The sequence below is a fragment of the Amaranthus tricolor genome, chromosome 16 (assembly GCF_026212465.1).
Source record: "Amaranthus tricolor cultivar Red isolate AtriRed21 chromosome 16, ASM2621246v1, whole genome shotgun sequence".
In the NCBI taxonomy this organism is placed as follows: domain Eukaryota; kingdom Viridiplantae; phylum Streptophyta; class Magnoliopsida; order Caryophyllales; family Amaranthaceae; genus Amaranthus; species Amaranthus tricolor.
In genome coordinates, this window is record NC_080062.1 from 1,239,782 (window position 1) to 1,263,771 (window position 23,990).

Genomic DNA, 23,990 nt, shown 5'->3' on the forward strand with positions numbered 1-23,990 from the left:
ATACATAACAAAATTCTTTACTCTTCTCAAATGGAATTATAAAATTTTATGTCAAATTTTTAATTAATAATTCTCATTAATTTATATAAAAAAGCATATTCATATGTGAATATTGATAAATTCATTTCGATATATATCTTTTAAATATTATTTATTATAACTTTTAAAAATTTACAATTAAAGTTATTTAATTTTTATATTTACATTAAAATCTAAAAACAAAAATTACAAGAATAAAAGAAAATGTAGCGATAAAAATAAGAATACTTTTGGGAGAGACTTGTATACTAAGTAGACAAATTGGACCAAGTCAATTGGTGAGTGGCAAAATAAGACTTGAGACTTGAGACTTGAGAGTTGAGAGTGATAGATGAAATTTAAAGGGTGACAATATTATTAAATGTCACAACTCACAACTCACAAGATTAACCCTTAAAGTTCGGGCAACTTTTTCTTTATTTTAGATTATAATCTATTGGTTGTTGAATTTATAAAGTTGTTTTTTATAAATAAAAACAAGTTCGGGCAACTTCAAGTAAAATAAGAACAAATTTCATAAAGTTGTTGAATTTTCTTCTATGCTAAAAACCATTTTGATAAATTGATTGATCATAGCTTTTGTTTTTTATTGGAAGATGGCAAATAAGGAGTCCAAGGTTGGACCTTCCTAGGCTATGAACTAATTTATTTAAATAAAAATCTATTTGTTTTGAATTGTTTGAAGTATTATAACCTTTTTTATTCTAATGTAATAATACCTCATATGGTTTTTCACATTTTTTATACATCATTTTAATTTTTAATGTGTCGAAAAGTGTTTGTTAAAAATTATAAAAAGTTAATGATAATAAAATATACATTGAGACGAATCAAACAAGATCACATACACTTATTAATATATTGAGAATAATAGCTACTCTTGTGAAAGACTGGCTCTCGGTGAAGCGATCTCAAAACAAGAAGCTTATTTATTAAAAATTGTAAATTGAGTTATTCAACTCATAATTGAAGAACGTCTCACAATAAGACCGTATCACACAACAATTTGTGTGAGAATAAAATATAAACTAGAATAATTGATGAATAGTATGAAAAAAATAAATAAATCATCTAATAAGAATAGGAAGGAGTAAAAAAAAAATGACAATTAAGTTTAATCCACGTATACATACAGATGAGCTTTGCACACCTTAAACTAGCATAGTGAGTCATCGAAAACGACTAAATTTACTTAAAGGCTAATAAGCAAAAAACATACTTCCTCCATCTCTTTTGAGTGCCTACTTGATTATACACACTATTCAATGTATTGTATTGTTTTAATTCATAATGTCTAAAATTATGAATAATAACAATATAAAAAAAATTAATATTATGAAACTATGCGATTAGACGATTCAAACAAGATCTCACTTGACAATATTTTTTTTTACACATTAGCCGCAATATATAATATAAACTTGAACGATAAATAGTGTCAAAAACCGTTATGTAACTAGTATTTCAGAACGGAAGAAGTATTATTGTAATTAGCATCGACATATTATTAATGTTAGTAATAATATTAAGAAAAAATAACCGTGAATAATACGAACTTTTACTAATTTTCCTGCAATAATACGAACTTTCAATTAATCCTAAATAATACCAACTTTAATATGAATTTTCCTAGAGCATTTTTAACCTATTACTAACCTACAATTGTAGGTTAAGTTGCTCAAAAAAAAAAGAAAATACAAAAAATAAAATAAAAAGTACAAAAAAAAGGAAAAACAGAAAAAATAAAGAACATGAATTCCTAATCCTCACCGTACCCTTTCCCTATCCCTAGCCCAACCTCCAGCCCTCATCCCCCACAGGCCACAACTACCACCGTTTCCAGCTCACTGTCACTCCCATTCCCCACCCACTTCCAGCCACCACCATCTTCATCAAAATCCACCACCGAATCCAACTCCCCATCCTTTGCGCAGCCCCTATCCCCCTCTATTTTCAACCACCATCAAACCCTTCCCTCCACTCCACCACCACCAATCGGCCTCCCATAAACAGTGTCCTGTGCAGCCTTCCTCACCTCCTTTCCCCTGATGCGACCTCCACAAACAACCACCATAACCACCCACCCTAAATGTGAACCACCACCATAACCATCCCAAATTCAAACCAACATAATCTTTAATCTACCTTTCCACTACCAAATTCGACCATCAAAATTGACCACCATTATTAAATTGGTGTTGCAGATATGGGTTGTTGAGCCTCGTTCGGTGGGGGGCGCCGTCGCAGGGGAAGGGGAGGGGGTGGTGCATAGGTGGAGAGTAAAGAGGGGATTGGAAATTATTTTTCTATAAATAAAATTATCTTTTTTCTAGGGTAGAATTACCTGTTTTACAGGTTGCATGTGAATTTGAATGCTATGGAAAAACGTATGTCAAAGTTGGTATTATTTCAGGTTAATTAAAATTTCGTATTATTGTAGACAAATTAATTAAAGTTCATATCATTCACGGTAATTTTTCCTTAAATAAATAACAAAGAAAAATGTTTCATTTTGATAAAAAAATTAATTTTAATATGAGATAGATATAATTATAAAAAGTAATGATAGTACTACTATAATTATTTGTATATTACTCTCTCTATTTTATATTGTTGGATACTTTTCAAATATTCCATGTATAAAGAGATAAAAATGCTACTCATGATTTTTAATGGATATAAAAAAGTTAAAATATGGAGTATCAATGTGTGATCCTATTACATTTGTCACGATACATATAATTTTAACATATACTCCTTCCATTCCTTAATAAAGTTACCACAAGAAATGTTCACGAGAATTAAGAAAAATAAAATCTTTAGTTTTTTAATATATTATTTATTGAATAATAAATTTAATTGAAGAAAATTAGGACTATAAACATTTAAAAATTATTAAAAGAAAGTTAGTGGAAAAATATGGAGACCACAACTAATAAAAAGATGTTCTAATAAAATTAGTTAAAAATATGTGGGGACCATAAATAATATAAATTTGTTAAAATTAAATTAATGAAAAATATGTGGGGAAAATAGGCATTATTAAAATATTAAAATGAAGATTATTTTAATGTCCAAATTTGTGATACAAATAGAAAAATTCATTATGAAAACAATAAATAAAACATTTAAAAATGACAAATAAAAGTTGGAGTATTTAATAAACGAAGGGAGTATTTCTTATAATTTAAATTTTTATAAGAAAAACTACTTAAAATGATCCATCATTTTACTGATTTGTCTACGATTTTACAAATTTTTTGTAACACACAAGCCATCATCATTGAGAAACTTCACCCACCTCCGTCATCACTAAGAGTGCTTCCACCAAGCGCGTGCCAAGGCTAGAGGGCTTCGCCTTCACCACCAATTGCAACCATTATCACACTCTCATTCTTCTTTCTTCTTTAGTCACCATCGCTCACCAAAGTCTAAAACCTTAATTTTGAAGGGTGTAATCATAAAATGTGAGGTATATGTATGTTCTAAGAAAATACAGCTCATACTTTTGATATTGTTCATGTATTAATCAATATGACATAGTAATATTATTCTAGAAAAATTATACAAAAATTAAATTATTCTATATAATTTTTCCTTTTTTTTAAAAGGTATTCATAGATATTAAGACTTGAATATACTATTTTGAGCTGATTTTTGATCGGTTCAGTTTTTTTGCAATTTGATTTTTCCAGCTCAGTTCACAGTTTGTATACAAAAAAATAGTCAATGACCATCCCATCATCATCATCATCGTATCCAGTGTATCCCGTTCATAGAAAATTATGATCAGGATTTGGGGAGGGAAGGAAGACGGCAACCCATACCCATAAAAGAGGATGCGGCCAAAGAATCCCCCAGCTCTAGATTGTTCCTTGGAATGATAGGTTCCTTTAACGAGAAGGAATGATTGAAATTGAATCAGTCAGCTTACATATTAGTATATTACTATACAAGCTTGGACCTTAAACATAAAATAGGAAATAAATAAAATAAAAATAACTAGATAAAAAACGAGTATAAGAATAAAATGTAAAAGGCAAAAGCAAAAAACAGAACACCAACTGGTAAGCGAAAAGATTTCAGCAGTCTAAGACATAAATAAGGCGCTTCCAATTACCCCTATCATTAGTCAGGTGTTTAGAGAGGTGTAGGATTTCAGCTATCCATGACTATCTCTGCTCTTTTAAGACTACAAAAGTTCTAAAGAATTCTTAGAAATTAATTATTATGAACTTCATATACTTGTATATGATACATTGATAGTCCATATCCAAACATTTAATTTTATCACCATAAATGTTAATTCATCAACTTTGGCCTACCAAAACATTCCACTCAGCCCACCGATGATGGCAGTTTTGACGAATGGCAGAGCGATCTAGAGTTCATCCTCACACCGCTACATACGACCACCACCAACACTGCCAAGGCAGATATTCCGGATCCAAATCGGAGTATTTACTAAAAGGATATCTGATTTTGAAATTTTTTTAAAATTTTATTTTTTAATATATATATATATATATATATATATATATATATATATATATATATATATATATAAAACTTTGATTATATTATTGAGTATACTAATATTTATAATTCAATGGTACAACTAAGTTACATAATTAATTTATTGTTAATTAAATTAGACTTTTGAAAATCCAATCATATTCAAAAAAATGATTTTTTTTCAAACATTAAATAATAAGTTTCATTAAAGAAAGAAAGCGCAATGAGTTTAAATATTTATGTGTAAAAAATCGTAAAATTTTTTTAAAAAGGCAAAAAAGTAAAAATAAAATAAAATCGGATATCCAGTAACCGATTCGATAAATCAGATATATGAAACCTAGAAATCCATTTTGATCCGAATCGGAACAAACCAAATCATGATTTTCACTATCCGAAAAGCAGATTTTCGGATCCGAATCGATTCGGTATATGATTTTAAACACCAGTAATTGGCATTATGGCACGTATTATGATTATTTCTTAACCAGTTCCAAAACAATCGTTTGGGTCATTCTCTTCCATACTAACAAAACTTAATTAATTGAATGTGCTAAAAACATGTTAAATTGTAATAAGTTCAATTCTTATTACTACTATTTGGTACCAACAACCAACGGGTCGTAACTACAATTTTAAATTGTTAATAGTTCAATGTTTCTACAAAATTTGGGTTGAAGTAAAATAATTGGTGGAATTTATGAACGTGGGCGAGGAACTCTCGACCCGATCTGACTTGTTTATAATTTATGAACGTACTAGTTTATACCTTAAAGTAAAACTTTAAAGAACTCAATTATATATAAAGTGATTCTTTAAATGATCAGTTACAACTTTTAAAAGATATCAATAAAAAAATTCAATTTTGATTAAAAGTGATCAATTTTTACATTAAAGTGATCAATTTCTTCTTACAAGTTTATATCTCTAAATGAGTCAATTTTTTTAAAGTCTTCAATTTCAATGTTAAAGTGATTAATTTAGACCTTAAAGTGATCAATTATATATAAAATGAGCAATTAAATAATCAGTTATAACTTATAAAAGAAATCAATTATAAACTTAAATAGATTAATTACTATTGGTCTATTGGAAAAAAATATAATTGGACTGATTGGACTATTGGACTATTAGATTATTGATCTCATATTGAGACGGTCACTCGCAAGATTAGTTGTTTAAGAAATGTACAATATGTTGATTGTTGGCAAGAATAATTCATAGCCCATTATTAGCTTGTATCATTTTTATTTAAATAAAGGGTTCATTTAAAGCTCAATCTATTTAACACTAAAATCCGGGCCCCAAAGAGTCCTCACTCCATTGCACAACTCTAGTTATGTGGTAGAAATTGATAAAAAATGATTAATTAGACTTAATATAAATAGGAAAAATTAACATTAATAATCCAACCTTTCACCTTTTCGTTGTGAATAATTACACTTTTGGATTATTTTCTGATAAAAACTTATTAATTAGATTTAATAAATATTTGCTTATATTTGAAGAAATAATGTACAGTGAATAAAAATGGTTAGTAACTTTGATTTCGATTAATATTATTTTAGTGTTGTTGTACTTGATGAGTAATGGTCACAACTACTTCTCATCGATCTACAACGATACCACAAACATCAATTACACAATTACAAGCGCCTGAGTTAGTCTACTTGACAATGAGGGTGATTGGGCCATATGTTTATACCACAAAAATCTTGGTTGCACATCGTAGGACGTGAACACGGTCTAACCAAATTCAGGATCATCTTCATCATTAAATAATAGTCATTTATAATCATATTGCTTCATATTAATTAATATGACGCTGTTAACAAATAGTTTTTGATAAAAATGATTTGAACATGTCATTACAAAGCTTCTTCTCTAAGCAAAATGCATTTATAGAAAAGAAAATTGAATAAAAGTCTTTTCTCATTTATATCAGTCTAATCATAAACGTATTTTAAATTGAGCTAAATAGTCAATCAACTAAATTAGTTAACACATTTACTTTCGTACTCAAAATACTCACTTTAGTTGTTTAATATTTTAACACATTATTTTAAATGTTAAAACTAACATTTTAAATATTAAAATACTTATTTTTTTAAAATTAAATAGTTGCTTTTAATACCATTTAATCTGTGAGACCGTTTCATACTAGGGTTGCTCTCGGGGGAGAGTGGCATCATTACTACGTGGGATTGATATCATTAGAAGCGACTATTTAATACCATTTATTAGGCTAATTTATTTGTGCAGGGAACTTGATACTCATTTTCTATTCATGTTCATACATAAGTTATCCTAAAAAATTAGCCTAATAAAAATGGTCTTACCATGAGATCATCGCATTTAAGAATTTGTGTAGCTGCATGGGCTATCCACCTCTCTAGTATACCACTCCCTTTATCTTATATCAATCAATTTGCCACTTAATTTTTAGGAACTTATAGTAATTATTAGAATATAAATTTTTGAGTAAAACAAAATCCTAAAACACTAAATTTGATTTTGATTTTAAAACGCTAAAAGTTATAATGTTCTGAAAATTGTCATATGTACTACTAAGCGCTACTTAAACTGTTATTTTGCTAAAATTTTGTACTTATGTTCATATATGTAGAGTCTAATAGTTATATGGGCTCTCAACCTCTCTAGGGTACCAATCCGCCATCTTATATCAATCAATTTGTCACATACATTTATAGACTCTAATAGCTATTGGAATATATATATATATATATATATGTATATATATATATATATATATGTATATATATGTATATATATATATATATATATATATGTATATATATATATATATATATATATATATATATATATATATATATATATATATATATATATATATTTAAATGTATAGAATATCATAAAATGTTAATTATATCTACCACTAAAAGCTACTTAAAATGTTGTTTAGTCGAGTAATTACTATTCATAAATTCCTGTGTAGAGACGGTCTCACCATAGACATGAAGTTAGTCACACCAACATTGCAATTTTTTGTTGATGTTAGGAAAGCAGGAGACAAGAAGTTCATGCATGTAAATCATTACTCTATTGATTTTACATTAATTTGTGAACAAACTATTTGCCATCCTTATCTTATTTGCCATCCTTTTTTTTATACCCCTATCTAGCCAAGTAAATATTGAATTTCAACAAACTATTTTATCATTTAAATAAATTTATATAATTTGTCTATTTTTCTAATTAATGACTTTGAAATTATAAATAAATACTTTAAGGCTATAAGTGATTATTTTAAAGTTATAAGTGATCACTTTAACACTATAAAAATTAATCACCTTAAAATCTTGAATAATCACTTTAAGGTTGTAAGTGATTACTTTAAGACGACAATGAATGTAAAGATGATCTCACCATAAAACCATCTCATTTGAGAATTTATGAATATTTAATGGAAAAATAAAAAAAATAAGTATATAATGATAATTTTCGGAGAAATAAGAGAAATATATATATATATATATATATATATATATATATATATATATATATATATATATATATATATATAAATATATATATATATATATATATATATATATATATATATATATATATATATATATATATATATATATATATATTCGTAGGTCAGAGCATAACTTTGAAGTGCTCAAATTTTTATCCAATTTTTAATGTAAAATTACTCGAGTGTTACACTTCTACTACTCTAGAAAAAATACACCTCAAAAATCGTACTTTTAAATTTAAATTGATTGATAAAAATTATATGTCCATACTCGTTTAATTCTCTATCTCCAATAATGTTCATTCACCCTCAATTGCTCTCCACACTTATTTTCTACCTCTTTATTACAAGGGCATTACTAAGTTCGCCACCCTTTTTATTTTATCGTCACCCCGTCCTAATGAAATTGCGAATTTGCCCTTGGACTTTAAAAAATTACGAATTTGCCATTGCACTTTAAAACATATTTTTTATTAATTTTATTTATATTATTATTGCTATTATTATTATTATTATTATTATTATTATTTTTATTATTATTATTATTATTAATATTATTATTATTATTATTATTATTTAACAATAACTTAAAAAATAAATTAATTAAACAAAAGAAATTTTATAATTCAAAATTCAAAAAAAAAATTAATACCAGTTGCACAAAAAGTGCGACTGGTATTAATATTTTTTTTTTAATTATTATTAATTTTATTTATATTAATATTGTTATTATTATTATTATTATTATTATTATTATTATTATTATTATTATTATTATTATTATTATTATTATTATTACTATTATTTAAAAGAATATAAAAATGTTAATAATAATAATAATAATAATAATAATAATAATAATAATAATAATAATAACAATAATAATAATAATAATAATAATAATAATAATAATAATAATAATATTATAAATTAAATTAATAATAATTAAAAAAAATATTAATACCAATCAAGTGGCAAAGTTGTAATTTTTTAAATTCTAAGGACAAATTCGTAATTTCATTAGAAGAGGTGGCGATAAAATGAAAAAGGTGGCGAATTTTAAGAATCCGGTTATTACAACTCTTGCAAATTCCATTACAAACCCATATGAACCACCCGACCACATTCTCATCAACTTTGGCTGAGCGATAACCGCGGTGGTACATGGCTGAGCGATCAAGACTTTATCTTCACTTCGCTATCTGCCACCAGTAAATCCACTGCAAAAGCAGTGGAGGCGGCTTCAACTCCTTATGACATGGCCCGAATATTTCGGGCCACGACAACATATTCCATACCTGTTACTACATGGGGGCCCAAACTAATCCGCCTCTACTTTCCACCCCTATCCATATCTTACGACATCATAGACACCAAATCATCTTTTCTTTCGCTCACAATTAATGGGTTTAATATTTTGCGCAACTTTAGCACGTACGCTGTTATGGCCCACGCTAATGCGCACACCAACACCACCGCGCAGGTAACAGACGGTCTTGTAAGAGAGATTTACATCACTTTAGACGAAGGAGACGGGCAAAGGGCTATAAACCTAACTTTCTCACCAAGTAACCCAGATGGGTTCGGGTTCATAAACGGGTTGGAGATTACATCTGTTCCGGATGGGTTGTACTTTAACCGTTCCGGATCCAATATGGTTCCATATCTTACGGGTGGGTTTCAAGATTATTTGAATAACCCGTTTAATTTTTCGGATTCAATAGCTATGGAAAATATTATCCGGCTGAACGTTGGTGGGTCGATCGTGAATCCGAGTGATGATTCCGGACTTAGCCGGACTTAGTTCGGTAGAGACGATGACTACCATGATGTAAGTTCAACTATATTTTTCAAATTTCCTAAATTTAATTTTAGACAATTGTTCTAATTTTCTTTGTTTCACTGATATGGATAGATAATTTTGGGTCACCAGGAAATATAAATTCTTTTGAATTCCCAAAAAGCATAGGAAGTAATTAATTTATTTGTGTAGAAAATATAATATTTTAGATAATGGATATATTATTTTATTAAATAATAAATTTAATTTAATGAAAAAAAGTAGGCACCATATATAATTATTAAAAAATTGAAATAAAGTCATTGAAAAAATTATAAGGATCATAACTAATAAAAAAATATTTTTATAAAGTTAATGAGAAATATATAAGGATCATAAAGAATATACAAATGTTAAAATAAAGTCATTATTTTCTAATAATCTCACCTTTTGAAAATTTTTAAATAATTCAACCTTTGCATACATTTTGTTGCGAATGGACCTTTGTTGCAAAGAACCGGTTACAACCGATCGGTTTTAACCGGTTCTTTGCGACAAAGGTCCATTCGCAACAAAATATATGCAAAGGTTAGATTATTTAAAAATTTTCAAAAGGTAAGATTATTAGCAAAGAATGGGTAACATATTAAATCATTCACAATAATTTTTTCTAAAAAAAAAAATAATGTCCTGCATAACTCTTGATTTATGTGAGAATTTCCGATTTCAGTATTCAACTGAAAAGAAAAATACAGCGATTTCGAAGAATTTTAAAGGAAACTTTCAAAAAATTAGAAAAATAGAACAATGAATTAATATGTCCATCCTAGCAGTTAGTAAATAATTAGATTTATTGGATTTCTAAGATATGGAGAGTTTTAATGTGTATACTATATTACGCCCTAATATTTATATTTCGTTTTTACTTACATCTAAAAGCTTTTTTTCGTATTTTATTGCGTTTGTCGAACCTCATATATAGAGTTATACATGACTAAAAATTACAAAATTTTAGTATTTTAAAAATATTACGGTGATGCAAATAAAACAAGATTTCATATGAAAATATTATATTCTCGTGTAATAGTTGCAATATGTAAAATATCATAGAATTTCTGTATGATGCATCCAAAAAAACACATGAAGTATGCAGTATATATATTTTATCACAGTCTCTTTTCACTAGAGCCTAGAGGTTACAAGTGTGCATCATGAAGTTTATAATTCAACTTTAAAAGGTGGGTGGACAAAATTCAATCCCTTAACATGATCTTTTTATACCATATTAAGTAATTAATTTATCCAAAAGCTTAATTATTTTGATATTTATAATCAATTTAAAGGCATAAAAAGTTAGACTTTTGAAGGTCAAAAGATCATATATTGATAAATTGGGAATGTTTATATTTTAAGAAATTGGGAGTCTTTGATATCAGTAATAAACAATTGGGATTGTTTATATTTGATGAAGAAGTTTCTTAATCAGTAAATTTTCTTACTAATTTCGATTTCAATTGATATTATTTTTATGTTGTTGTACATGATCAGTAATGGTCTAAACTACACAATGCCCTACAACGATATGACAATCAATTATACTTTTGCAACACCACCATATACGGCGCCAGAGTTAGTGTACTTGACAATGAGGGTGATGGGACCATATGTTGGAGAATTGAAGAAAAACCAATATTTGACATGGTTGTTCGAGGTCGATGTTGGATTTAATTATCTTGTGAGGCTCCATTTTTGCGAGTTTGATTCCAATATCAACAACGCTGGCCTAAGACGTTTCGACGTTATTATAAACAATCAAATAGGTGCACATGATATTGATGTTTTTGCGCTAACTGGTGGCATTTATAATAAATTTATAATCTTCATATTAAGTATATTTTGATCACTAAAGTTAACATACCTTACCTTATCAAAAGAGGTAAAAAAAAATTACAATCTATACAACCTTTAACTCCAAAAAAACCCGCAAATGAACTAAAATGACTAGCAAGACAAAGAAGAAAAAACAAACAAGCTAAGACTAGTAATAGCTTATATGCATAAGCCAGAGAAATACAAACACAATCATAAAGGCAAGACTATGAGCCAAAGGTAATTATTGATGCTCACAGACACCAAAACCACGTCTCCAACTAATTTTAATTTATCTTTAGTCAAGTTCTTAGAAAGATACAATCCATTCATGTCAATTTTAATTTGCTCTTCTCACGTTTTCTTAGGCCTATCATGACTTTACTTCTATCATTCGTGATGTTTTGCATGTCGACGGTCTTCCTTCATACATGCCAAAATCATCTCAATCTACTTTCACGCATCTCTACAGAGATGGGTGAAGCCTCTAGTCTTTCTCTCAAAGCACGGTTCTTAATCTTATCTATGTTGGTCTGTCACAACATCCAACGCATTCACGTCTCTCCTACTGTCATCTTACGCGCTGCAAGTGATTTTTTCGTTGGACATTTAGAAAAAAGTTTCTGGTAAATAACTTAAAGTCATAACCCAAAAGCTACTATGGGTAATATTTTTGATGGTTTTTGGAATTATGACTCAATTATTTTTCTAATAAGCAACCAAATGCCAACAACTATTTTTATACAAACCATCTTTATTACTGTTGAGTCAAGCCCAATTTCAATGACCTTGGTGATGGGTTTGATCACTTGATTGCTCATGCCTTATCCTGCACTCTTGAGAGTGAAGATGTAAGGAACATGAGCTATGGAGGATTGAGATTTGGATCACTTGATGAAGTGATCAAGGTGAATGATTTGGGGTGTCTTAATGAAGACAAGGCACGAAGATTGGAGGGCTTTGAAGACCGCTCGAGTGGTCGAGCATGTTTGGCTCGGTCGAGCCTTAATGCAACAGGGTTCAAGTAGCCTCAGAGAAAGCGCTCGATCGAGCAAAATGGCAGCGAACAAAACATAAGCTTTCTGTTTTATGTGCGGGATTTTGTGGGCTTTTAAGCCTTTTGTCCTAACTTATTCTAATATGTTTTATGACTACAAAAGGAGTTTTAGATAGTTAATCAAAGAAAAAAACAAGTAAATTGATATTTTACAGAAATAAGAGAGAAATAGTAAAATATTTAGATAGAAAAAACATGTTTGATCTGTCCACTATCTCTTCCTCTTGGATTCCGAATTTGGGCGGTATATGGGCTAATGACCATAGCCTTAAGCCCATAACCATTTCGATAAAAATTTAAAATAACTATGTGATAACCGCAGGCTCCAGTCTCCTGAGAGATTGTCTTTCAAATTCAATTCATTAAAGATTAATGTTACTCTTACTATATTTTTCTTTATGGGCTGATCCAATCAGATATATTCTCTTAAAGAAAACGTTTCTCACTCGCAAGAATTAGCGATGTTATAATATTTAAAAAAATAAAAATTAAACAAGTTTAATTCACCAAACCAAAAGAGAAAAAGACAAATTTAGTTGGAATAATAACTTTCAAGTGCTCAAATTGATATTTGTATCCAATTTGTCATGTAAAAGTAGAAGATAAAGTAAACGGTCAACATACATACTAGTGTTATACAAAATTACTACTCTGAAAATAATGCACCTCAATAATCACATTTTTGAATTTAAATTGATTAGATAGAAATACTAATTATTCAAAATCATTTAATTTTCTATCTCCAATCTGCAATAATGTTCGTTCACCCTCAAATGCTCCTTACACTTCTTTCCTTCCTCTTCATCACAACACTAACAAATTCCATTACAACCCCATATAAACCACCCGACCACCTCCTCATCAACTTTGGCCTACCAAAGAATTCTCCACAACTTATCGATAACCGTATATGGCAGAGCGATCAAGACTTCATCCTCACTTCGCTATCTGCCACCAGTAACTCCACTAGTAAATCCACTGCAAAAGCAGTGGAGGTGGCTTCAACTCCTTATGACATGGCCCGAATATTTCGGGCCACAACAACATATTCCATACCTGTTACTACGTGGGGCCCAAAACTAGTCCGCCTCTACTTTCCACCCCTATCCATATCCTACGACATCATAGACACCAAATCGTCTTTTCTTTCGCTCACAATTAATGGGTTCAATATTTTGTGCAATTTTAGTGCGTTTGCTGTTACGACTAACGCGAACGCGCACACCAATACAACTGCGCCCGTAACATACGGGCTTGTAAGAGAGATTTACATCTCTTTGGACGAAGGAAACGGGCAAAAGGGTCTAAAGCTAACTTTCTCACCAAGTAACCCGGATGGGTTCGGGTTCATAAACGGGTTGGAGATTATATCTGTTCCCGATGGGTTGTACATTAACCGTTCCGGATCCAATATGGTTCCATATCTTAGTGGGTTTCAAGATTCTTTGAATAACCCGTTTAATTTATCGGATTCAATAGCTATGGAAAATATTATCCGGCTGAACGTTGGTGGGTCGATCGTAGATCCGAGTGATGATTCCGGACTTAGCCGGACTTGGTTCGGTAGAGACGATGACTACATGATGTAAGTTCAACAATATTTTTCAAATTTCCTGAATTTAATTTTAGACAATTGTCTTCTAATTTTCTTTGTTCACTGATAAACTTAAACTATCTGGTGGACCAGGAAATATAAATTCTTTTGAATTCCAAAAAGCATAGGAAGTAATTAATTTATTGGTGTCAAGTAAAAAAATAAATAGTATTTTTTCCTTATAAAGTTATCAATTACTTTCTTCCTTTCTTATCGAAATGTAAATGAAAATAAGAAAAATATAATATTTTAGATAATGAATATATTATTTTATTAAATAATAAATTTAATTTAATGAAAAAAAGTAGGCATCATATATAATTATTAAAAAAATAAAATAAAGTCATTGAAAAAATTATAAGGATCATAACTAATAAAAAAATAGTTTTATAAAGTTAAATGAGAAATATGTATGAATCAAAAGAAATATACAAATGTTAAAATGAAGTTAATGGCTAGAAAATATGTGAGAATTATAAGGATTATTATAAAAATATTAAAATAAGATCAAAAAGGTTATTTTTATTCGAAATTTATAATATAAAAATAAAAAATTCTTTAAGTAACGATAAAAATGCAATCTTCATAGCTCTATACTTATGTGATAATTTCCATTTTCAGTATTCAACCAAAGGAAAAAGAAAAAAACAATTTCTAAGAATTTTTTAAAGTTATTAATTTTTTAAGAAATTAAAAATTTTATAGGAATTTAAGTATTTATTTGTTGACCAAACAAGCTCTTGGTAAATATAATTGACCAATATGTCGATTGTAGCAGTGACATCTTTGACTTGTGTGCAGAGTTTGAATGTGTTTACCGCATCCCACACTTGTTAGGGTCCGTTTGGTTCAGTGAGCAAGATTGGAATGGTATAGAACCCCATATCAGGATGGTATGGATTCAGAACCCCATAGCAGACTAAAACTGTTTGGTTCAATCCTATAATAGATATTCAATCCATTCACACTGTTTGGTTCAATTATGGAATGGATTCTCTGTCCAGTTTATATATATTATATATATATATATACATACATACATTTATTAAACACACAAATACATACACACATATAATGTTGCAAATAGATAATTACCACTAATTAAAAAGTACTAGTTCAATACATTTTCACTCAAAATGGTGTCAATACATCTCCACACAAAAAGATTCCAATATATGTTTTTGACAACCAAACACAAAGTGGGATAAGTTTTACAATAAACAAAGTGGATAGATATTTAAATAATATAGATGAAATTATGTTATTACCTTAAAACATTTCCATCTATCCACTTCACAATCTTCTGTTATAGGTGTCGACTTTTTTAGCAAGTGAGTATGTAGTTTTAAGACGGCAAGAAGACATCGGTGGAAGTTTCTACTAACACTTTCTCCACTTCGAAAGAAATGACTTCTAATTGTCCTATTTTTCAAATGATGTGCCAAAGAAGTGTACAAGAACATAGCTACAATTTCCTCCAAAGACATATTTCGAGTGCCATTTAAACCACCGACATCTCTGACCATCTCACAAAGGACATAAAAGGTTCTTCTATTCACACGAAGTTTACTTTTGCAGACTATATCACTATCCTTGATTAGTGCATCCAAGTGCTTTTGTCTAAGGTGTTTCTTCTCACTTTTGCTATAACGTGATCGTTCAATTTCATAAACAATTACACCCATCATACACACCACCAAGTACATGATTGTGACGACATTGTTAACAACCATAAAAAGTAGTAGTAATTCAATTTGTCTCTTCTTTCTTCTTCTTACTATGGCTAATTGAGATGGAATCATTTCTGTGAATGTATACATGCATCATCATATTAATAAATAGAAAAAAAATTATATATTACCATATATATATTCTATCATTTTGCTTTCAATATCTTATCTATAATGCCATATATACAGTAAAAGGAAAAGGAAAAGAAAAGATTACATACAAAAGGGGAAAGAGATGAATGAATAAAGGAAGGAAGGGATGCAAAGAATACCTGTGTGTTCCTTGCTGTATAATGTAAGAATTCAAAAGGTAGCTTGATGAGTATTTCAATGGCGGATTGTTGAATAAGATTTCTGAATCTGATTTGATGATGAAATGGGTTGCCAAATACCAACCACACAGACCCAAGTATAAATTCAAGTCGGGCGTTTTACAAAACGGTGGTAAAGACCGTTGGCGAGGTTCGAGTACTTTCATGAACATTCATTCATTCATTTCATTAATAGAAATCGTGATTTTGGGTGATTGATAAATTTGATTGCGTAGAATGTGCCATATATTAATTTTAAAATCCGAATAGACAACCAAAACACTTGCATTACATCTCTAAAACAGCATACTTGAAACATGCAAGTTCTGTTAATAAACAAACAAAAAAGCACAAGATTCAAATGAAAAACATCATTAATCTCCCTAGATAATGATGATGTCAAAACCTTTCAATTACTCCACCATTCATGACCATAATACAGTTACTCCATTATTGAAATCTTGTCCATGATCTTAGCAAGAACTTCATTAGATTCCTTCAACAGCCTAATACTCTTGAGCAGCCTGTCATGTTTCCCAAATCTAATTACCAATTTACAAAATACAATACACACTTACACACACATTCACAAATCACAATAACATGATTCACAATTCAAAAATCACAATATAACATGTAAAAGAAACAAAATTGAAATTTGAAATAAAAAAAACCCTAACGTTTGGGGATTTCAAAAATTTAGGGCAATACCTAGGGAACGGCAGCCGCAGGCGCAGCCGGCAGTGGTCTTGGTGGACGGTGGTCTGGATTCTGGAAGGCAGTAGCCGGCAGCAAGTGCAAGTGGCCGGTGTTTGACGTATGAAATGTGTGAAAGCAAAAGGGTAGATAGGATCATTCACTCTTTTTTTATATAAGAGTGAATTAGGGTTTGAATATGGGATGGAATGGAGTTTGAAACTTGGGGGTAGGAGGATATGGGATTTTAGAGGATTGGAATGGGATGAGAATTCAGAGGGTATGACATCCCAATGTAAAAAGGCCTAACCAAACATTGGAATGGTTGTGATACCATTCCATACCATTAAAAAAGAGCCAACCAAACATGCCCTTATATATTTTTCTTCCCGTGTTTGCAAAGTTCAATGCGTTTATAATTAAGAACGAGTTAAACATAATTAAAATACAATAATATGATATTATATTGATATGCATGGAGACACGAAAAAATATGATTTCAAATGATTATATATTTTTCTCATATAATAATCGCAATATGTAAGATACTATAGAATAAAGAACAATGTAAAATTATTCTATAAAGCATAAAAAAACGGAGGAAATATGCAATATAGAAGTATAATTACGTCTCTTCTCATTATAGGCTACAAGTGTGCATCATGCAATACAAGTCTTCCATATATTTGAAGTATATAATCCCACTTTAAACGTTAGATGAATGAGATTCTAATCCTAAACATGACCTTTTGAAGTCATATCAAGTACTCAATTTATCCAAAAGTTTAATTAGATGATTAAGTAATCATTTAAAAGTGCAAATACAATTTTAAATTCGGAATAATAGCACTATACTACTTTTATGTACTTATTTTTAAAAGTCATATCAAGCACTATACTACTTTGACTGTATCCCTCTTGCCCGGTCTTCAGATGGGGTGTAGGTATGATTTGTTAGTCACGAACCCACAAACCCAGTCCTAAGCGGAATCTATCGTATATGATGGTAAATTGATTAATTTTATTTTTATGTTGTACATGATCAGTAATGGTCTAAACTACACAGCGTCCTACAACGATATGACAATCAATTATACTTTTGCAACACCATCGTATACGGCGCCAGAGTTAGTGTACTTGACAATGAGGGTGATGGGACCATATGTTGGAGAATTGAAGAAAAGCCAAAATTTGACATGGTTGTTTGAGGTCGATGTTGGATTTAATTATCTTGTGAGGCTCCATTTTTGCGAGTTTGATTCCAATATCAACAACGCTGGCCTAAGACGTTTCGACGTTAGTATAAACAATCAAATAGGTGCACATGATATTGATGTTTTTTCGCTAACTGGTGGCATTTTCATTCCAATGTATCGAGATTTCGTTACGCTCTTTGAAGGTAGTGGTACCAACAAAGCTAGTGTTGAAACCAGAGGTCTTCTTTCAGTTACACTTACTCCCGACCCTACCGCAACGTAAGTTAATCATTGTTTTTTATGGGTAAGAAATCGAGAATCCGGCCCATGTATGAGGAGGCTAGGAGTCAAGCATTGATTTTCCCCTGGGTTAAAAATTGAACGCCTATCACAAGAATGAATGGAAAGACTTTCTACAATACATTTGCATATATTTTAACCAAGTCAAATTCGCCGTCTTCGACGGTGTTTTTTTAGTCTTTTGACCCAAAACTTACATTTTTAGCCAATATAGGTTTAAAAAGCTATTTAAGATAGCAATTTCACAAGTAGTTTAGTTTTCAACTGTTTTTACCTGAACCCCATTTCTCTATTTTTTTAAAAAATAAAAAATTTCTGTACTAATAATTAATCATTAGGGTAAATATCTTAAGCTAATGATTAAGACCCCATGATATAATAAATAGGGTAAAAATCATTAGGTTAAAAAAAACAAATATTCAACTAATAATTAATCAGCTAATAATTATTTTCATTAATATAAGCAAGATATATTTCATAATAAATACAAATATATTTACTGTTGTAAATATTATTCTTGACATAATATTTAAAAGTTGATGTTGTTAGATTTTAGTTTTCAAATTTGCAATAATGATCAACTGTTGCTCTGTGTTTTTAGGTATTACGATGTCTTGCTCAATGGATTGGAGATTTTCAAGTTGAGTTCTTCAAATGGTTCTCTTGCCGCACCAAATCCTAATATCCCTATGAATTTAACATCTTTACAAGGTAATAATCAATCGTCGAATAATGCTCATCATTTAATACCGATTATCGGAGGAATTCTTGGTGCTATTCTAGTAGTCGCACTCATAATAAGTAATAATCTTATTATTTACCGTTTAGACTTTGTCAACCTTTCTAATAATAAGATTTGATTGTAATATGTTATGTGAGAAATTGGCTCTATCAGTTGCAAATATATAATAAACGGAGGAAGTAGAATTCCAACCACAACCATATGTTATGTGAGAAATTATCTCTATCAGTTGCAAATATATAATAAACGGAGGAAGTAGAATTCTAGCCACAACCATAAGCATAATAAGTTGGAGCTCCATCGACCACTGGTCTGATCACGCACTTACCTGCTTCAGGCATGTCATGTATAGGTTCAAGCCATGTTTGATCTAGTACTAATAATTGATAGAATATATAACGTACATATCTCGAGGCTTTAATATTAATTTAAGCTTTTGATTGTAACTTCAAGATATATTATATATTTTATCAGTTGATAAAATATTCAATAGAATATCCCAAGATTTTAGCTATTGATTTGGGTTAAGTATCCTATCATTAGTTCAGATAAGTTCCAATTAGAGTTAATTACATAGATTGAATTTACTACTATAATAAAAATATTATTTTTGAGATTAGATTTACTACTTGGAAAATATCTATTTGCTACTGTGTTGATCACTTTTGTGATTTGGAAAACCCTGACATCATCCTGGCCCTTTTATATATTATTTATATAACTGAATTGATTTATGTCTAAGTAGTGTAATGTTCTTACGTCTTTTAAATTTATTACATCATGATTTCCAATGTGATGACATTTTGGCTAAAATATAATAAAATGCAAAGAACAGAGGAATGTTTAATGGTTATCATTTTCATCATTATTTCTTGCAAAAGTTTCACTAAACAAATCTTGGTTGCACATTGTAGGACGTGAACACGGTCTAACCAAAATCATGATCATCTTCATCATACTTGGTAAATTCATCATTTCCTATCCATCTTTGCTCTACTTAAGAAGTTTTAAATTTTCCTTTCAACTCTTGTTCGCAATTAGTAACTGTGAACAGCTTTGTGTTAAAAACACCTGCTGCCTCCTTTTTTTGAACTAAGGAGACCTGGGATACAAACCCAAATCTAACATCATATCAGAGTTTGTGCATGTTAAAGTGTCCATTATTATTCACATGTATATCATTCAACATCAGAAAAAGAGAAATAGAATATGCAAATTTATAAACTAGAAGAATAATTTCAACTACACCATAAATTATCGTAAACGTTCTTCGAACTTATAAGTAGATTACAAAAATTCAATATTCTAAACAAAAATTAAAAAAAAGAACCCTAAAAAGTTCTACCCAAATTAGAAACTAATTCAATTAAATTAAAAAAGTAAACTAATTTATAGAGAATTTGGACAATTAAAATTAGCCTTGGTTATAATTTGAAATTCAGGCCTCCCATTTGTTGGTGAAGGTTGTGACTGTGATTCCAGCAAAGCTAACTCCTATGTGAATATTTTCTTTTCAGGAATTGGAATAGGCATATGCATGTTAATTGCACTAATCCTCTTGTATAAAAAAATGAACTCGCTGTTCGAGAAAAGTAAAGAAATTGAAACATTGTTGAAACAACATGGATCTCTCGGTCCAAAGAGGCATACTTATGCAGATTTGAAGAGAATTACAAACTCCTTCAAAATCAAGCTTGGTGAAGGAGGTTACGGTATTGTATACAAAGGAAAACTACATTGTGGGGATCAAGTGGCTGTGAAAATTCTCAAGAGATCATCGAATCGAGATATGGATATGGTGGAATTCATCAATGAAGTTGCAAGTATCGGAAACACCAATCATAAAAACATTGTGAAACTCCTAGGCTTTTGTTACGAGGGTTCAAAACGCGCTCTTATATATGACTACATGCCTTGCGGATCTCTTGAAAAGTTCACACATGGGGGCAGAGACGAAAACAATCAACAACTCTCATGGAAAAGTTTATTTGAAATCGCGATTGGGATTGCAAGAGGGCTAGAGTACTTGCACCAAGGGTGCAACACGAGAATATTACACTTTGACATTAAGCCCCAAAACATTCTATTAGACGAGAATTATTGCCCCAAGATATCTGATTTTGGCCTGGCTAAGATATGCCCACAAAAGGACAGCATAATTTTGATGTCAGAAGCCAGAGGAACTGCAGGGTACATTGCTCCTGAGGTTTTCTTCAAGAGATTTGGCGGAGTTTCTCATAAATCAGATGTTTATAGTTACGGAATGTTGGTTTTGGAAATGGTTGGGTGTCGAAAAAATATTGATGCGAAAGTGGAACATAGTAGTGAGCAGTATTTTCCGCATTGGATTTACAAGCAACTCGAGGAAGTTGAAGAGATCGATCAAATCGACACCACAAACAACAACGAGGGGTCAGTACTCAAAAGGAAGATGGTTGTAGTAAGTTTATGGTGCATACAAACCAACCCCTTGACCCGACCAAATATGACTCGAGTTGTAGAAATGCTCGAAGGAACACTCGACTTGCTGCAGATTCCTCCGATTCCATCTCTTGCTTCTCCTTTAAGATCACACAAAATTTCTACCACTCTAGATGAAATCTCATTAGGTGGACTTTTTGTATCCTCTATTTAATGTTCTAGTTAGACAATGTAGCCATTATAGTGAGCTTTTTAGCTTTGTGTAAATGATTGTCTCCAATAAGTGCAAAATAATTTGCTAGTTAATTCGCTTATGTTATGTTTGGAAACGATAATTATTGGTTTAATTTCATGTTTGGCAAATCAATGAATTCAATTTTGAATTTAAGTCATGTCTACCATTGTATTAAAAGTAGATAAAGTAAAGAGTTTGAGAATGATTTCACAATCTTGTCATTTCCAAATTCTTTCTTTATGATTTCACAATTGAAATCTACAATTTGAAATGAATTTATTATTTCCAAACACAACATTAGAAAATCACCATCGGTGATTTTATTCTTCTCTGCAATTTCTTGAAGTTGTAAAACAAACTGTAGGCCCCAAACAAACCGATGGACATATATATATATATAAATAAATATATATATATATATATATATATATATATATATATATATATATATATATATATATATATATATATATATATATATATATATATATGTGTGTGTGTATATATATATATGTATATATATATATATGTATATATATATATATATGTATATATATATATATATATGTATATATATATATATATATATATATATATATATATGTATATATATATATATATATGTATATATATATATATATATATATATATATATATATATATATATATATATATATATATATATATGTATATATATATATGTATATATATATATATGTATATATATATATATATGTATATATATATATATATGTATATATATATATATATGTATATATATATATATATGTATATATATATATATATGTATATATATATATATATGTATATATATATATATATGTATATATATATATATATATATATATATATATATATATATATATATATATATATATATATATAGGGCTGAACATGGGTTGGTATAAACCGTAAACCAAACCGGACCAAACCGTGATTTAAGTATTTGGTCTGGTCTACGGTCTGAATAGTCTGGTCCGGTTTTTTTTTTTTTTAAAAACGGTTTACGGTCCGGTCCCGGTTTTTAAATTTGTAGACCAAACCGGACCAATAAACCGTAATAAACTCTAATATTAGGGATTAGATTTAGGGGCTTAGGGCTATCCTGTTCTCCTGCTGCCGTAAATTAGGAAAAGCAAAAGCTGCTTCCTTCTCCCATTCTCCTCTCTTCCTCGACCTCCTTCAAAGACAGTCCCCTTCAAGCTTCAACCCATCTGCTTCAAGTCTTCAACCCATCGACCTCCTTCAAAGACGGCTCGCTTCCTTCAACTCTTCAAGCTTCAACCCATCGACCTCTCTTCAAAGACGCCAGACGCCTCTGCTTCCTTCAAAGACGCCTCCTTCAAGCTTCAAAGTCGACAGTCCTCCAATCTTCATTCTCCAATCTCACCATTCACCACGGAATCAAGTGTAGAATCTCGTAATGTAAGTATATTGATTGATTTTTTTGATTTTTAGGGTTTTTTTATCAGTTTTTGATTTTTAGGGTTTTTGTTTCATCCTCCATTTCTTCTTCGATGGATGAAATATATGTTTGGCATTTTAATGATTAAGCACTTGGTAGACTATGATAATTTTTTGGATTAAGCATGTCAATTTAGATCATCATCTCAGATTTTAGGATTTCAATGTTCAAAGTTGTCCAATTTGCAATTTCCTTCATTTTTATTCAGAAATTTTGATTTTTGTGAATCGAGCTTTGTAAGAAATTTATCTCTAATCTCTATCATTTTATCATTTACCTCATCCTTGTTCTTTTACTTAATAAATTGGGAAGTTTTTTGTTCACTTTACTATCAATTACTACAATAGAATTTAGCTGGCTCTGATAGATTATCTTGCTTGATAATCTGCTTACTTTAGTGAGTCAATGCATATCTGTATGATGATTTGCTTTGCATTTTTTTATCCACGAGCAGTGATGAATTTTGCCTTGCTAATCGAAACACAAACAAGAACAG

General features: G+C 29.9%; 2 protein-coding genes across 4 annotated transcripts; both read left to right on the forward strand.

Annotated features, from left to right (window-relative positions):
• The first annotated feature begins 9,192 nt into the window (after nucleotides 1–9,192).
• On the forward strand, nucleotides 9,193–11,978 carry LOC130802232 (probable receptor-like protein kinase At5g39020). The gene is made up of 2 exons (XM_057666160.1): nucleotides 9,193–9,908; nucleotides 11,406–11,978. The coding sequence occupies exon 1, from the start codon at nucleotides 9,336–9,338 to the stop codon at nucleotides 9,879–9,881; it is 546 nt and encodes a 181-aa protein (XP_057522143.1). The 5' UTR covers nucleotides 9,193–9,335; the 3' UTR covers nucleotides 9,882–9,908; nucleotides 11,406–11,978.
• Nucleotides 11,979–13,396: 1,418 nt separating this feature from the next.
• LOC130802233 (probable receptor-like protein kinase At5g39020) lies at nucleotides 13,397–22,161 on the forward strand. Of its 3 annotated transcripts, XM_057666162.1 has the most exons (5): nucleotides 13,397–14,368; nucleotides 18,161–18,589; nucleotides 19,212–19,321; nucleotides 20,267–20,314; nucleotides 20,870–22,161. In XM_057666162.1, the coding sequence occupies exons 1-5, from the start codon at nucleotides 13,539–13,541 to the stop codon at nucleotides 21,985–21,987; spliced, it is 2,535 nt and encodes an 844-aa protein (XP_057522145.1). In that variant the 5' UTR covers nucleotides 13,397–13,538; the 3' UTR covers nucleotides 21,988–22,161. The 3 variants fall into 3 exon arrangements, with proteins under 3 accessions (XP_057522145.1, XP_057522146.1, XP_057522147.1); XM_057666163.1 differs by lacking the exon at nucleotides 20,267–20,314 and having other exon boundaries at nucleotides 13,398–14,368; XM_057666164.1 differs by lacking the exon at nucleotides 18,161–18,589 and having other exon boundaries at nucleotides 13,400–14,368.
• The last annotated feature ends 1,829 nt before the right edge of the window (nucleotides 22,162–23,990 follow it).